Genomic DNA, 16,770 nt, shown 5'->3' with positions numbered 1-16,770 from the left:
AATATTTGCTGCTACACTCTCCTGCAAAAAATTTGCTGTAATCAAGGAATTTGTATTTCCAAAGTATCTTGACTGCATTTTATAACATTTACTGCTTTCTTCCCAATTCTGCTTTAAAGTATTGAACTGGGCATGAAATATTAAAATATGAATTTAAAACCTGTATTAACTAGATGTTGCTTAAAATCTGTATCACTGCCATGTTGGAAACCCAGACAGCTTTTGTGATGTTTCAAATTAATAAAATTATCCTCCTTATCCACTTACAGGTATTCTTGTGGTGTGTACAAAAGTACAGCAGGTACCCTAAAACAACCTGCAATACTGACTTACTTTTAGCTGAAATGGTTTGAGAAACAATGGGACATGCTTAACCAAAACACAAAACCTAATGACAACTTCTGCCATACTGTCATCAGAAACACAGATTCTCCCCTGCTATGGGAAAAAAAAACCCCACAAAACAATAGGATTGAAAGCCTTTATAATTCATTCACCACAATCTTGTAAAAAAATTCACTCAAAAATTAGAATGCATATGTTTTATTTTGTCATAAACTCTATGAGCTAGGATCAGATAATGGTTAATGAAAGCAGAACTTATGTCATGATAAGGAAGATTGTACAGATATGAAAACTACAGAAATTGGGGAAATGAACAAGGTTTCATATGACTAACAGAGGTAAAGAGGCCAGTGCTACTGAATTTACATTGAGTTCCTCAAAATACACACACTATAACATTTTAAATGCCTACAGCAGGGTTCATTTGTTTTTATCTTTTTAGTCCAATGGAACAAATCTTCAGTGACTCTGTGTGAAGGACAGTGACCACCAAAATGGTAACAAAGTGTCTCCATTTAATCTTGCAAGAATGCTGTAATCTTTTAAAAATGTTTGCTTGCTCTTTGAACAAATTTACTATTTCAAATAGAGTCTACCAAAAATAACTACAGATAATTTAGCAATTGATCAAAATTGAAGCCAACTTGAAAGAAAAATAGAAAAATCAGTAGTCAGAAAGCTAAGTTAAAAAAAACATATTCACAGTAGATTTTTAAACAGCATTTTGCTACAAAATTCCAATCTAATATGGCTAGGAGTAAAAAGTTATTGTCCAGAAGAGTACTCTACAAAAAAAAAAAAAAATAAACTCTCAACTTTGGATATATAAAGTTATTTTAAAAAGATCCCCAAACACATGTAAGAGTCTCCTGGCAAAATTACAATTTAACTTCCTACTTCTTCTTCTCCCTGCAAACTCCAGAAGTTGCTTTTCAGTAGGCACAGAGTTGAAAAGTTCTTCTTAAAGACTGACAGAGCACAGCAGCAGAGGTGAATCATTTTATCAGTATTATTCAGAACAGATCATTTTCATTTTACAATTCCCAGTTTGTTGTAACAGGCTTGGAGGAACTAGGAAGTTTTATTATGACAAACTGACTTTACCTAGCAGTTGACACCAAAACATCATTATTATCACTAACACTGGTAGACGTAATTATGTCTAACTGCTGAGACTGCATTCGTGAAACTCACATTTCAACTGAGAACCTTTTGTCGAGCAATACTCAAAAGAGAGTGCCATCAGTAGCTACAGAGAAAGGAAATGAATGCGGTGATCAGTTGAGTTATAAAGTGATTTTAAGTTTTCTAAGAGTTAGCTTATAATGGCAGGCCTAAGCTTACCATAAAGAAAACATAAATGGCCAGCACTCTACTTCTCGGAAAGTGGGGACTACCCTTTTCCTTTGTATTACTGCAAATGCTGATTCTTGATACCCTCAGCTACCAACTTAAGATACACTTAAAACTTTATCTTCACACCTAGTTTACTCAGAATGATGACCTACATATGAAAAAGTATGATTAAAGCTTTAAAGTTTAATGTCAAGAAATTGACAAAAATATACAGGGAATAAAAATACCTATGCTGAACTAAGAAATATATAAGCAAGATCACAAATGACTAACAACTATACAACAACAACCATTTTCATTATCTATTATTTTTTTCCATTGCAAAACATTGTTAATTTTTTACAGAATTGTATTAAATCTGTTATAAATGCTTAAACTATATATCTGTTCCAACCTGCTTTCTTTTATTACCAGCTCTTGGGTAAATCTTAAATTCTTTTAAGTGTTTAAATATGTGCCATCTTAAAAGGAGAAAATCTGGTATTATTACCAAAATAAACAGGAAGCGACATGCCTGCAGTATTCCAGTTATGGTTTCTGCTATAATACAGCAGCAGTTTGCACATGGATTGGAACTTATTTTAAGGGGTTAAAAAAACTCAAAAGACCTTGTTGAAATGACAATTCTAGATTGCTATTCAAACTACTCAAGATGAAAACTTCCCACTGGAGAGTCTAACATGAGCATTTAAAAAGCCGTGCCAGCAGCCTCCAACCCCCAAGGCTCATCTATGGAATATCAACATTTACTAGCATACATATACAAATGCATTTGGTGGCTTTCATATAATAAATTCACAGCATTTTGTGGGAACATTTTTTAAACATGATTAACAAAACGAGCTCTCCATTCAGCTCTACTGCTGCTATCATATAAAGGCAAAAGAGCAAAGATAAGCACAAAAGAGCCTCCTGTCTGCACTGCTGTGTCTGCTGGCTCTCCCTCCCCCAGCACCATATGTCAATGTTAGACAGTGGCCTAGCCATCAAAATCAGAGTATGGCAATATAAGCAATGGTTAATCCTGGTTAGCCAAAACTAACTCAGCCTCCATAGGAGAGACTTGTTCACGTGGCTATTTCATAGTGGGAGAGAGGCAGAAGGCTGATCTCCATTTGGACTGACAGAATAAACTACCAAGTGAGGACTCACTCTGATATTTACTAGCACAACTTTCGGACGTTTATCACTTCTTATGCCATAGAGAACACAACGCACTTAGTCTTAACATTAAGAAAACTGAAAAATCAGCAGGAGAGTGTTAACCTGGAAAGGGCACATTAGAAGCTGTACTGGGGTATATTAGTAACTCCAGTAATTTTCAAAGAACATTTAGATTTCTTCAAAATCTATTCAGAAAACTATGTCCCTGCACCTTTAAAAGTTTACCTTTTTAGATGAGCTGAAAGCTAAACTATACAGATACTTCAGGGGTGTTCAATCTCTACTCAAACTTTTAGGAAAAACTGTTTCTAAAAATGAATAATGCAACTAGTCTACTTTCAGAGGACATGGTAGATCAACTTAACATGTTTTCACCTTGACTTGTTTTACAGGTCTTCTGAAATCCCTGCCCCTTAATACAACCCAAACTTCCTGATATTCCAAGAGTTCAGTAAGATTCTGGTATTATAAATTCAAACTCAGTACTGCCATCGTTTACATTCTGTTTAAAAATGGAATCATTTTCTTGCTGAATAAAAATATCTTCCCAGAACATTGACTTGTTCTGAGGAGGAGCAGAGGTGGTCCCTACTGGAGGCTCTTTTCCAGCAGCATCAACCTTATACCCAATAGCATCATCCTTCATGACAGGCATAGCACTTGACTTATTAGAAAGGTATGCATACTGTCTGATCTGTAAAGACTTGCATGGATGTAAGCGATAAAGCTTTGAGTCCCCAGAAGGATCTTGACTATGAACTGACTTTATGTGTGAAGACATAAACTGATAGTTGATGAAAGATTTGCCACACGCTAAACACTGATATCTTCGCTCCCCTGTGTGATGAATTTCATGCTTGGTGCGATATTCTGCGAGAGGAAATACCTTATCACAGTAACGGCATTGATACTTCTTCTCCCAAGAATGAATGTTAAAATGTCTTCGCAAGCTTGTAAGACAGACATATGACCTTTTGCATACGATGCAAATGTAATAGACCCTTCCATCTACTATTAACTCATAGTGATCATCATGTTTTACTTTCATACGCTTGTTTGATGGCTCAGTGCCAGATGTTTTTGGTAGCTCATTCTCAAGTTTGGCCTCCCCTCCATCAGGGTCATCTTTGACAGGGATCACTACATCGTAAGTATCTTCACCGATATTTGCATAAACCTTGCAACCAGTTGATAAGCCTTCAATTTCAGTAGCTGTATCTAACGTAATGATCTTCTGACCCTCCATTACATGTTTTGACCTTAAGCCTGGATCATTAGTGTTTCTAGTAATTACATCTGAAATTTTTAAGGAATTGGAAGGTGGCTCTTGAGGAAGTATAGGAATCTGCATCTTCTGTGTCACTGATCCATCGAAAGTGGTACTTTTGGAGGTATCAGCCTGTGGGACCAAAGAAGTATTACTGACTGCTGATTCTGGACTGGAGCTAATGATGTCATCGTCATCATCTATAATTTCTTCCTCTTCCTCAGCCTTGTTTCCTGCTAAAGCAGCACTGTTAGGTGTCTGCTGATTCTGTACAAGTAAATTGATTGAAGAGGACATATGATTTGGGAGAGGAGAACTGACACTTGGTGGTGCAGTAAGTGGAGCCTGATCTAACAAAATAATGTTAGGAGTCAGATGTGTTGAAGCCGAAGACACTAGCAATTCTTCGCTTCCTTGTGTTTGGCTTAGAGTTGTCACAGGCGTGGGAAGTTGAGGAGGTGTGATGTTTGTTACAGGGGGAGAGTTACTGCTAGTGCAAGGTGTCACTTCTGAAATAGCAACAGAACCTGGGTGAGGCTGGACCTGTGTTGCTGTGGTGTTACTTGGCAAATCCTCCTTTGCAGGCAAAATTTCAGAGCAGAAAATGACATCATCGTCATCATCATCTGAATCAGTAACAGTGATCTTTTTCATTTCATAATCTTCAGCAGATAGAGAAAAGGACTCAGTTATAATGGGCATCACTGTAGCCCCATTATCTTGGGCTTCATCTTTTGACTTTTCTATGTCAAGGCTTTTGTCACTAGAACTAGAAGGTAAGGTCTCAGCAGTACCATCTTGTGCTGTACCATCCTGTGCTGAACCATCCTGTGCTGTACCTGATATGCCTTTAACCTGTGAGAGCGGGACACCAAGCTCTGCTATAAATTTCACTCCTAGCAACTGCCCTGATTTAATTAACTCATCAAGTAAATCTGCTCTAACCCGGACAATTTTGGAACTGTAGATATAGTTCAGAATCTCTGCAAAAATCTCAGCTCTTATAAAGCTCAGTTCGACAACTTGCCCAGCAACTGAGAAGAGCTGATGGAAGTATGTACTCGAGGCTGAAAGGATGTTCCTATGGGCCCGGAATTTTCGGTCTTCCACAATAACAGTAACATCACAAAAGAGTCCATGGCCACGCTGTTCATTCAAGGAGTTCAGCAGGCTGGCAGAGTATTGAATGTCTGTAGCAGAAATCAGCTTTCTACTCTCCATGCCTATAAGGGAAAGAGAAAAGGGAAAGAAGGGGAGGATTAGGGAGGAAAAAAAACTCAAAGTATGGGACAATTCTCAGAATGTGAGGCACAGACATGGTAAGTAGTTTTGATTGTAATCAAAATTTGGTCTAAATCTTGACTTTTAAATATGCTGCTTACCTACACTAGCTTTTGACTGTGTGTCAAATCTTTGGACTTATTCGGAGAAAAGTCAGAGAGTTTTAAATTGCCAATTGCCCTGCAGATCTGAACAACAGTCTCATTGGTTAGCACCTTCCTTCGAAATTCAGGAAAATGCCATTCCATAAATCACCCTTTTAAAGTTAGAATTCACTTTCCTAGTCCCAATGTGATATTAGTGTTCCTCAAGAGATAAGAATTTTTAATTCTAAAAAAAGTCTTCATCATCCAGCATACAAGTTACTTCCTCAAATGAACGTTTTAAATGCCAGAGCAGTTTAGTGTGTTTAATATCAAGTCTGAAATGTATACTCTCTTCAGTTTCAGCTATAATCTTATTAGTTAGATCCTAATCAAAATGTCACCCTCACAGCCAAGGACAATTACAGACACTGACAATTACCTCCTCATAATTTCCCATGATTTTTACCTACCCCTTCCCCTTCTAGTCTGCCCCCCCCCCTTCAGAGATGCACGGTAAACAGAGCACCAGATAAAGGCAGCTCATATTCTCCTGAAGAAACAAGAAAGCAGGAAGGGAAAGCGGTCCACCTCGGTGCTTGTTTATGGAAAACCTGCAAACATATTTTGTTGGTAAAAAATGGTGTTCACTAGTATGAGAACCTAGTTCTCTTCAAATGCGTTAGTGAAAACCAGAACAGCAACTTAGTGCAACAGGCAGTATTACTAAGAGAAGATAGCAAGGGCTTTTGCTAGGTGACACTCCAAACACTTTCTCTTTGCATTTCACAGAAGCTATCCACTTAACAGTGCACCCAGAGTACAAAGGGTCCATATGCATATTAAAATATTTATAAACACAAAACATGTTACATATGAATATTATGCATTAACCATTCATTCCTTGCTAGGTACATATGGTAAAGAATTATCTTATTGATACCTTACTAAAGAATGTCACTGTCACCTGGTACTTATGATACACACATGCACACTCACACATAAACATACAAGGGCGGCAACAGTATCTCTGTATATAAAACATCATAACTTAAGAACAAACTATGGGCAAAAGTCAAAAAGGCAAGAATTAAAAACATGATAGCTATTCCATTTTAACAGCACCAAGGAATCACAGGCAATCATAAACGTATTCATCACAATCTGCCAACAATCCAAAATATTAAGGTTTCAACAGAAACCACTTTGAAGTGGAGAGGTTTCTGTATATGGTCACATGATTTTTACCATTGGAAAATATGTTTTTTTTTTTTTTCCAACGTGGGAATGATTCAAATCCAGGTGTCTAGGTGATACTGGAAGCTGGTTTCATTTTGTTTAGGTATCCAGCTGGTCAGGGTTAGCCCAGGATCAACCCAAGTGGGTCTCAACCCTTTCCTCCGGAGAGATTTTCCACCTGACATCTCACAGCATTGTATAACAAATCTCTAGCTACTGGTTTAGAGGGCTGGTGACAGTACGGAAGAGAGGAAGCGATAAAAGCCACTGGCCAGAGGGTGAAACAAACCAACAACACAGGGCTCCCTGCAGCTGCTGAACATCTCTCTTCAACCATCTCCCTCTTCTTCCTTTCAACATAGATGAAATTGAGTTTTTAAATGCCAATTCATTTGAAAAAGCGAGCCTCTTGCAAATAGAGATGGAGGTGCAAACAGCAGAGCGAAGGCAGGAGGGTTGAGGGGGTGCTGGAGAAAGTAGGCCTAGCTCTTGAGGGTACTCTGTTGGGGGTTACGGGCCATGTGACACGGTAAGCATTGTTGAATCCAAATAGGGGTCTAAAGAGGAGGATGGGCCCCATAGTAAAGCCCAATCAAACTAGCAGAGAGGTGGAAAAAGAGGCCCCCCTCCCCGCCCCCCACCAAGGCGGCAGAATGGAGAGGGAGAAAGCCAAGTGGGTACTTGGCAGTGTCCCCCACGCCCTAAGGCTTATCCAAGGGTACCGGGTGCCTGTGGCACTGGACAGTGAAGGGGACCACGCCGCGCCTTACCGGTTCTTCTTGTAGCGCTCCCGGACCCACACAAAGAAAGAGCCTAGGAGCCGGGCCTCGGGCTCCTCTGCTTCCTGGTTCAAGTGAGGCGACCGCAAATGTAGGCGCGGCCAGGGCATGGAAGGCGCCGGTGGACTCCGTGTCTGTCCCCGGCCCGGTGCCCAGCCCACTCCTCACCTGCTCCGCGGGCGGCCGCTTTCTCCTCCCCGGGGCCGAGGAAGGGTCAGAGTCCTCCCCCAAGCTGCCGGACTCCACAGCGCCTCTGCTACCTCTTTAAATGTTGCTCCAGTTTCCGCCGACGTCAAAGCGGCTTCCACGGGCGCTGCTCTGGACGCCCCACTTTACCAAAAGAGGGCGCAGCATTGGGAGGCGTGGCGTCCGCCCTAGCCTTCCTCTTCCGAGAGCAGCCCGGGGTTGTCCGGAAGAGCCCGAGGCCGCCTTCGGCTCTTTCCGTGACCGCGAAGCTCATTTTAAGTGGTGTGAGATGTTCAGAGAGCACAGCTGGGTGGGAAAGGGACCGATCTGATGACGCTGTTTGGAGTGGCAGGGGAGCTAGTCTTGTTTGTTCAAACTCTCTGTAAGCCCCCAGGGCTTAAAAAGGTCCAGAGGTTGTATGGATTTCACTTCTTTTCCATGTTTGAAATTTGCCATGTTAGCCTGTCGCACGGATGATCAGCCACCTTGAATATAATCTGCATATTAAAATATAACTCATAATAATTCAAATTGTAGGATGACAAGATAACCGAATTACACTGTTTACTTTTGAGAAGAAATCTGTTTTCTGATAATCAAATGTTAATCAAATGTTAAATGGTGCCATGCCGTACCTTGTTAACTCCATTTCTATTAACAGAGATCACATTTGAACTGCAGCAAATAGACACCAGGCCCTGTGGGATAGAAAAGCAGATAAGACAAGTTTTTACCTTTTCAGAGGGCTCAGTAGGTACATACACACGAATAAAAGTATTTTACAAGGTATAGAACCACAGAGAGGTAATAATAAACCTAATAGTGTCAAATGAGGCCTATCTTGAAAGGCAATAATATTTGTGATACCATTATTATTCCCATAACATTTCATTCTCAGCAGCACTTAGCGTCTTATATATGACTTCATGATTGTTAACAACTAGGTTATATAGCTGAGTAAAATCCTACTGTGTGGAGTTGACACGTTTTCCTTGCCCATCCACAAATTTATGGACATCTAGGCTTGTTTCCACATTCTAGTTATTGTGAACATAGCAGCTGTAAACATGCATGAGCATGTATCTTCATAGTAAGAAATACTGTCCTGTGGATCTATGTCCAGGAGTGGTAGAGTTGGGTCATGTGATAGAACTGGTTTTCTGAAGCACCTCCACACTGCTCTCCGCAGTGGCTGCACCAATTTACAGAAACTCCAGTGTATCCGTTATTTTTCCATTGTTGTAATAAACACCATGACCTAGGCAATTTGTAGAAGAAATAATTGATCTGGGCTTACAGCTCCAAAGGATAGGAAGTCCACAATTGAGGGAGATGGTGGCAGTAGCCGAGAGCCTACTGTACCGAAAGCAAAAAAACAGAGCAAATTTTAAAACGGTAGCAAGTCTTTTAAATTTTCAAAACCCACCTCCAGTGTGGCATACTTCTTTGCATAAGACCAGTAACTCCTAATCTTTCCCAAATGGTTCTACCAACCGGGAACCAAACATTCAAATACTTGAGCCTACAGGGATCATTCTTATTCAAACCACCACAGGCACTCAGATAAAAGCCAGTTTGGAAAGTTTGTAACCCTGAAGCTCTCTGGCCAGCTAGTCTAGCTACCTGTTGAATTCTGGGTTCATTGAGATGCTCTGTCTCAAAAGATAAGGTATAGAGCAATAACGGAAGATTTGCACATCAATCTCTGGTCTTAACAGGTATGCACACACATATGCATGCACACTTTCAGGCATATATGCACATACGATGCACATATATACATATCACACACACAGAAAGAGAGGGGGAGAGGGAAGGAGGGGGGCATATTTTGTAGAGAGCATATCCAATTGGAGGATGACCAAACAATGAGATTAATGATGACTGTGGGACAAAATGGCATTTGTAAGATGGAACACAATACAAAGCTGTTTATTAAGTAATACCAACTCTAGGCCAATCAAGGTTCTAGGTATTGTGGATATAGTTATCATTAAAGCACAATTCTAGCCATCATGAAACTTACATGCTAATGAGAGGGACATAAAATAAACCTATATAAATATATAATTTATAAGCATAATATAACATCTGTTTCAGTTTGAATGAGAATGGCCCCCATAGGCTCATATGTTGGAATACTTGGGTTCCCAATTGGTTGAAGTATTGGGGACGTAGTTTGAGGTGTGGCCTTGGAGGAGGTATATCACTGGAGGCTAACCTTGGGATTGCCAAAGAACCAATGCTATTCCCAGTCTTCATTCTCTGTCTTTGGTTTTCAGATCAAGATGTGAGCCCTCAGCTGTTCTGCTACCATGACCTTCAAAACCAAAGACATATGCATAATTGATAGGTTGTGGGGTTTTCTTGTTTTTCTTTCAGGAAAAGAAAACTTATACCCTAGGAACTCTGGGGTGTCACAGCAACAGGATGTTAGAAAGAACCTATTAGAGCTGATCTCATGATGTATGCCTGTGAGCCCAGATCCTCAGGAGGCTGATCAAAGCTGTGAGCTCCCCCCACCACCCGAACTACAAAGCCACTTCAAGGTCAACCTTGGCAACTCAAGTGAGGCCTCCTCTAAAAGAAAATTTGAAAATATCTCGGGAGGTAACTCAGCAACAGAGCACTTGCTATAAACTTCAGTACCAAGACAAAAACAGCAAAGGAGGTGGGCAATTTGAAGAGCTGGACAATTTGGAGGTGAGCCTCTATTTATAGTGGGTACACACTGAAGTGAGAGTAACTGTCATTGGAAAAATAGCAGTCACCTATGCTATGTTGCACAATAGGAGGCATTCATTGTTCCCAGGTGGGGCACTGGCCTTGTTTTGCAAATGCTTAGACCAAAACATTGCATTTAGCCTCACTTGATCATTTTCCTATAGCCTTGCTTGGTGTCTTGTGGTTTTATGTCTAACAAGAGAAATTCCTGCCAAGTTGTAAATTATATCCGAGGTTAGTCAAATGCCACTCTCACAGACAACAACTGAAATACCTAAGGATCTAAGGAACAACAATGTTGAAGGAGCATGTGTCCTTGTTATATGTTGGAGTGTCTTTTGGGTACATGCCCAGGAGTGGTATAGCTGGGTCCCCAGGTAGGACTATGTCCAATATTCTGAAGAAATGCCAGACTGATTTCCAGAGTGGTCGTACCAGCCCAGCCTATAACCTCATCAACAATGAAGAAATGTTCCTCTTTCTCCACATCCTTACCAGCATCTGTTGTCATCTGAGTTTTTGATCTTAGCCATTCTGACTGGTGTGAGGTGAAATCTCAGGGTTGTTTTGATTTGCATTTCCCTGATGACTAGGGATGTTGAGCATTTCTTTAGGTGCTTCTCAGCCATTCGATATTCCTCAGTTGAGAACTTTGTTTAGCTCTGCACCCCATTTTTAATAGGATTATTCTGGTTCTCTAGAGTCTAACTTCTTGAGTTCTCTGTATATATTGGATACTAGCCCTCGAGCAGATGTAGGATTGGTAAAGATCATTTCCCAATCTGTTGGTTGGCATTTTGTCCTGTTGACAGTGTCCTTTGCCATACAGAAGCTTTGCAATTTCATGAGGTCTCCATTTGTTGATTCTTGCTCTTAGAGCATAAGCCATTGGTGTTTTGTTCAGGAAAATTTCTCCTGTGTCTATGTGTTCTAAGCTCTTTCCCACTTTCTCTTGTTGCTACCGTCCCTGACCAGCAGAAAAGGAGCGACAACATAGCATTCTTTTCAAAGCGGTTTATTCAGGAACCTTACAGCATGCAAGTGAAAGTCTCTCTGTTTCTCTCCGCCCCCAAGCGCAGTCCCTTTTATCCTCTCTCAACTCCACCTCCTAAGTTCATGTTGCATGGCTGCAGTTCATAGGTCCACTTCATCCGGCCTGATCTCTCATCGTGGGTGTGCCTGCGCAGCTTAAAGGAATGATGTGCCTGTATTTGGGAGTGGGAGGAAGGCAGGGGCCAGTAACAAGACTTGGCCTGAGTCCCAAGCGCCATCTTGCGCCATCTTGGAATTATCGCCACACCCACTCTCCATAGTCTCTTCTATTAGTTTCAGTGTATCTGGTTTAGCAGCCTTATTTATAATAGCCAGAAGCTGGAAAGAACCCAAATGTCCTTCAGTAGATGAATGGATACAGAAAATGTGGTACATTTATACAATTGTGTACTACTACTCAGCTATTAAAAACAATACCTTCATGAAATTCTTAGGCAAATGAATGGAACTAGAAAATATCATCCAGAGTGAGGTAGCCCATTCACAAAAGAACACACATGGTATGCACTCACTGATAAATGAATATTAGCCCAAAAGCTTGGAATAACCAAGAAACAATTCACATACTACATGAAGTTCAAAAACAAGGAAGACCAAAGTGTGGATGCTTTAGTACTTCTTAGAAGGGGGAACAAAATACAAGAGGAAATAAGGTGAGAAACTGTGGAGCAGAGACTGAAGAAAAGTCCATCCAGAGACTGCTCCACCTGGGGATCCATCCCATTTGCAGCCAACAAACCCAGACACTATTGTGGGTGCCAAGAAGTACTTACTGACAGGAACCTAATATAGCTGTCTCCTGAGAGGCTCTGCCATAGCCTAACAAATAAAGAGGCAGATGCTTACAGCCAAGCATGGGGACCCTAATGGAGGAGTTAGAGAAAGCACTGAAGGTGCTGAGGTGGTTTGTAGAGAAACAACAATATCAACCAACCAGACTCCTCCCCCCCGCCCCGCCCCCGCTCTATAGCTCTTGAGGACCACCAACCAGAGAGTACACATGGAGTAGCAGAGGATGGCATTGTCTGGCATCAATAGGAGGAGAGACCCTTGGTCCTGTGAAGGCTTGTTTACCCAGTGTAGGGGAATACCAGGGTGATGAGGTGGGAGTGGGTAGGTAGGAGGGGGACACCCTCATTGAAGCAGGAGAAGGGAGATGGGAGAGGGGTGAACCAGAAAGGCAATAATATTTGAAGTGTAAATACATGAAATAGCCATTAAAAAGGGAGAAATAAAGAAATGTTGAAGGAAACAGGAGAAAAAACAAGAGTGATTGTCATGTCTTCAATTAAAAAGTAGTCGTTGTGGGTAGCTATGTAACTCAGTGGTAAAAGCACTTGCTTAGCATATAAAGGGCACATTTAATGAATAGCAACACACACACAGACACACACCAAGCAACCAAACAACCAAATAAACTTACCCAATTCATGAATATCTCCAATTTGATGACCACGTTGGTACATGCCTATAATACCAGCCCTTGGTAGGCTGAGTCGGGAAGATTATGAGTTAGAGGCCAGTCTGGGTTCTAAATTTTGAACTCAGTTTGTGAGGCTTTTCAACCTTTATCTACTGAGCCACAGAAAGCATCCAATCTTATAAAATAAATAATTATACACTCCAGAAAATACTTGCAACATAAGTAGAAGTGATACAGCCACTCTGTGAAGTGTTTACTTCACATATGGTCCAACCTCTTGTCCTTCAGGTATTATAAGCATCGGAGGTTGAACAAAATGTGGTCTCTGATTCAGTTTAGACCTGGCAAGCTAAATGGGAGGATGAAAAGCTGAGTGGATTGGTTGCAATGGCAGCCTATTTACCCCTACGCACATATACCCTCCTCCTGGCTGGATGCCTCAGAAACCTGCGTAAGACTTACCGAAGCACTTGCAATGCTTATCTTAACTTCATGTGATTCTAGGTGTTTGAGCCACCACAGCAGCACCTGGCGAGTGTGTGCCCTGCTTTAGTGACTTCTCTATCTCCAATGCTTTGTTCTAAAGTTCCCAGCTGGAAGAACTCCAGCAAACTCCGCTAATATGTACATTCCCAGGCAGGGGATGGTGGCACAGCTCTGGCTTGTGATCTTGGTTGGGTTTCCGAATGCTAACGGCCTCAACCATCAGTGAGTCTGAAAACTAGTTCTACTGCTTCTGTCTATGGCCCCCTTAGCAGCTTCTCTGTGCCTCCTCCCTTTCAGCGTCTTCTGCTTATTTCCTGCTACAAGCCCAGACAAAACCACTCTGACAAAGAGATCAAGTTCAGTACCACATAATTGAGTTATTTGCATTTCTGAGAACTCTTTGGTCTTTTCAGGTTTCTGTTATACTTCCCTTGTAGCCCTTTTATTCCCATTTTCAATATGCCCACAAAGGTCCTCTCCTTTCCCTATTAACCCCATTTTCTGCCTTAGATTCCCACTCATTCCTGGCTCTTCTTTTTAGATGCAAAGGTCCCCACTCCTTGCCACAGAGAGTAAATGGGGTTTAGGAGAGAAGCCATCGTTTTGCATTACCACTTTAATTTTTTTTAATTTAGATTTTTTGTTTCTGTTTTTTTGTATTTAGGGGTCCATGATTCGCCAGAGAATGATACCCCAGACTCCAATAGTGTGCAAAGGCAAAGAGTGTTTATTCTGCAGAAATTACCAGCGTGCAGGGATCTCCATCCACCAAACTGGAGATGCTGAGTGAGCGTGTAGGCCTACATTTAAAGCGTATTAGGGAACTTCTGCAGAGGAGTGGGTGACCTCTATCCTGATGTATCAAAACAGAAACTTAGGCCTGGTCCTTAAACTACCAGTTTGGAGCCTGTCATGGCATCTGCTTGGCTTAACCTCTGGCTTGCCCCTCTCATTGCCCGCTCATGTTGTTGTTTTGAGATAGGATGTCTCTATGAAACTCAGGCACTTGCCCAAGGTAGTCTCCAACTCTTGACCAGTCTGCCTTTGCCTCAGTAGTGCTGAAATTTACAGGCATGTCTCATCATGCCCAGCAGTGAGCTTACATTTGTCACTAGACAGAGCTCCTGAAAGCAGACTTTTCAGCAGCAGCACACTTTCAACCACTGTGTGTCACACCTGGCTCATTTGATACGGTACCAAGTTGTACAAATAAAAACTCCTTGTAGATTTGAGATCAAGGGCTTAAGTTGGAAAGAAAAACAACACAGCTCCGAGACAAGATGATTGTGTGCTAAATGCCAGATAAGACTGTCTTGAGACATGTTTTGTTTGTATTGAAGAATAAGTGATGAACGTTTTCTTGTGGTGAGAATGAACCCTGGAGTAGAAAAATAGATGGAAGAGGAGAAGGAATATAGTTGTAATTATTGTGCTATAAGGAATTATTTATAAGTATTTATGCCTAATCAGATAAAATCCTAAGTGCACTATGTGATAAAATATTTAAAACAAAGCAGACATTGAGTGACAGGTTGAGATTTATATGCATGTGTTCTTATTTCTGTGCTCTATACAGATGGTGTAATCTTCCACCTAGTCTTGGATATTCTTTTTTTTTTTTTGGTTTTGTTGTTGTTTTTTTAATGTCCTGTGAAGGTGAGTGGATAGTTGTTCAAACAGGCTTCTTCAAATGTATGAACAATAAAATTCTATTTTGCTGTCATGGTGACATAACTTATGTTTTTCCAGACTGCCATTCTCACCTGGCTAATCACTTCACTTGGTCTGTTCCATTTTTGATACTATTATTAAAATATTATGATTGTAGTTTGCATTTATACTAAATTTTTATTAAAAATTCTAAGTGTAGGACAGGAGAAATGGCTCAGAGATGGACAGTGCTTGCTGCTGCTGTTCCAGAGGACCTGAGTTCACTTCCCAGCACTCATGTCAGGTAGCTCACAACCATCTACAACTACAAATCAAAGAGATCTCCCCCCTGTCCCTTTTCAGATATCCCAGGGCACCCTAACAATCATGGCATTCACTCACATAGACACACAGATACTTATAAATAGAGTTATTGTCTGGACCTATTGAAATTTATTTTATATAAATTTTATTTTACATAAATCATGGTTATATAATTATGTATAACAATGAATACTATAAAATTTTATACAATCTTGTTTTAAGCATATGTATGCTTAAATATACACTTATGATTTTATATATTTATAAACAGAATTCTGACACTAAGCTAAACAAATTGATATATTTGTTTATGTCCTTGAGGAGACTAAGCAAGAAAGAGATCCAGAGAATTTGGAGTTCTTGAAAAATGGGGAATTTCTTCAAAGAATCTTACTTACAGATTAAATTATGTTCCATCTTAACAAATTTGTATGCTAAATATCTAGTTCACCACATGCTTATGTGGGGATAGGACCTCAAAGAAAGAAATGAAAGCTAAATGAAGTCATGAAGTTGAGCCTTAGTCTAAGAGCTGTTGTCATAAGTGAAAATCACAGTAGAGATTTCTTCTGTGCACAGAAGAAGGTGATGCTCAGCTACAGGCTGAAGACAGCTGTTTACAAGCCAGGAAAAGGACATGTACTGAGATACAATCAATATGGTATCTTGATCTTGTAGTTATAATCTCCAGACTGGTGAAAAAAAAAACATTTCTGGTTAAGGTATTTTACCTGTAGCCTTGTGTTACAGCAGCTCTGCTTAATTAATACATGCCTGGGTGAGAGTAGGCTGTTTAAAATTGTATTTTTAAAGTATTTTAGAAATTGTATTAAATATGGAATGTAATACCAAAACTTTATTTAAAATACTTAAACAAAGTTTTGTACAGGGCTGGTGAGATGGCTTAGCAGTAAAGGCACTTGCTACCAAGACTGATGACTGAACTTTCATAGACTCATGGTGGACTGAATCTTGCAAAATTTCCTTTGTTTACACATGGAAGATCATGTATATGCCCCATACTGCCACAAAAATTTTCATATAAAGATCATGCATACGTTTTAAGCAAAATACATTCTCTAGTACTGTCCTTTATCCACCCTTTTCCCCAATTTGCACCCTTATTGCCATGGAAAACCTCACTTCTGCTTTCATTTTATAATACATACATGCACACGATTATAACATTTTAGAATCACAAATGACAGAAAACATCTATTGTCTTCTTCCCCCACCTCTTTCTTTCTTTCTTTTTTCTTTCTTTGTTCTTATTCTTTTCTTTTCTTTTTGTCTTTTAAACCATTTATTTCTCTGCCCGGAAGGTGGGCATCTTTACGACAGGTGGATAAACACAGAACACTTGCGTGTATCAAGGCTCGAAGAATAAAACGGTACAGGTAAGGCCAGGAC

The 16,770-nt window shown here is 40.4% G+C and overlaps 2 protein-coding genes across 2 annotated transcripts in view; one reads left to right on the top strand and one right to left on the bottom strand.

The window, feature by feature from the left end:
• Window positions 1-353, top strand: part of TMEM255A (transmembrane protein 255A) — a gene marked incomplete at both ends in the record, with an annotated part of 50,796 nt that extends 50,443 nt beyond the window's left edge. The window contains one exon of the mRNA XM_080910377.1: window positions 270-353. Coding sequence (XP_080766503.1) covers window positions 270-353 — 84 coding nt within the window. The remainder of the gene's footprint in view (window positions 1-269) is intronic.
• A 225-nt stretch (window positions 354-578) lies between these two features.
• ZBTB33 (zinc finger and BTB domain containing 33) lies at window positions 579-7,642 on the bottom strand. The gene is made up of 2 exons (XM_080910630.1): window positions 7,506-7,642; window positions 579-5,355 (listed from the first exon to the last, which is right to left on the bottom strand). The coding sequence occupies exon 2, from the start codon at window positions 5,351-5,353 to the stop codon at window positions 3,314-3,316; it is 2,040 nt and encodes a 679-aa protein (XP_080766756.1). The 5' UTR covers window positions 5,354-5,355; window positions 7,506-7,642; the 3' UTR covers window positions 579-3,313.
• Window positions 7,643-16,770: the final 9,128 nt, after the last annotated feature.

This window comes from Micromys minutus, assembly GCF_963924665.1.
Source record: "Micromys minutus genome assembly, chromosome: X".
In the NCBI taxonomy this organism is placed as follows: domain Eukaryota; kingdom Metazoa; phylum Chordata; class Mammalia; order Rodentia; family Muridae; genus Micromys; species Micromys minutus.
The sequence above is the reverse complement of the archived record's forward strand: the minus strand, read 5'-3'. Positions and strand labels throughout refer to the sequence as shown.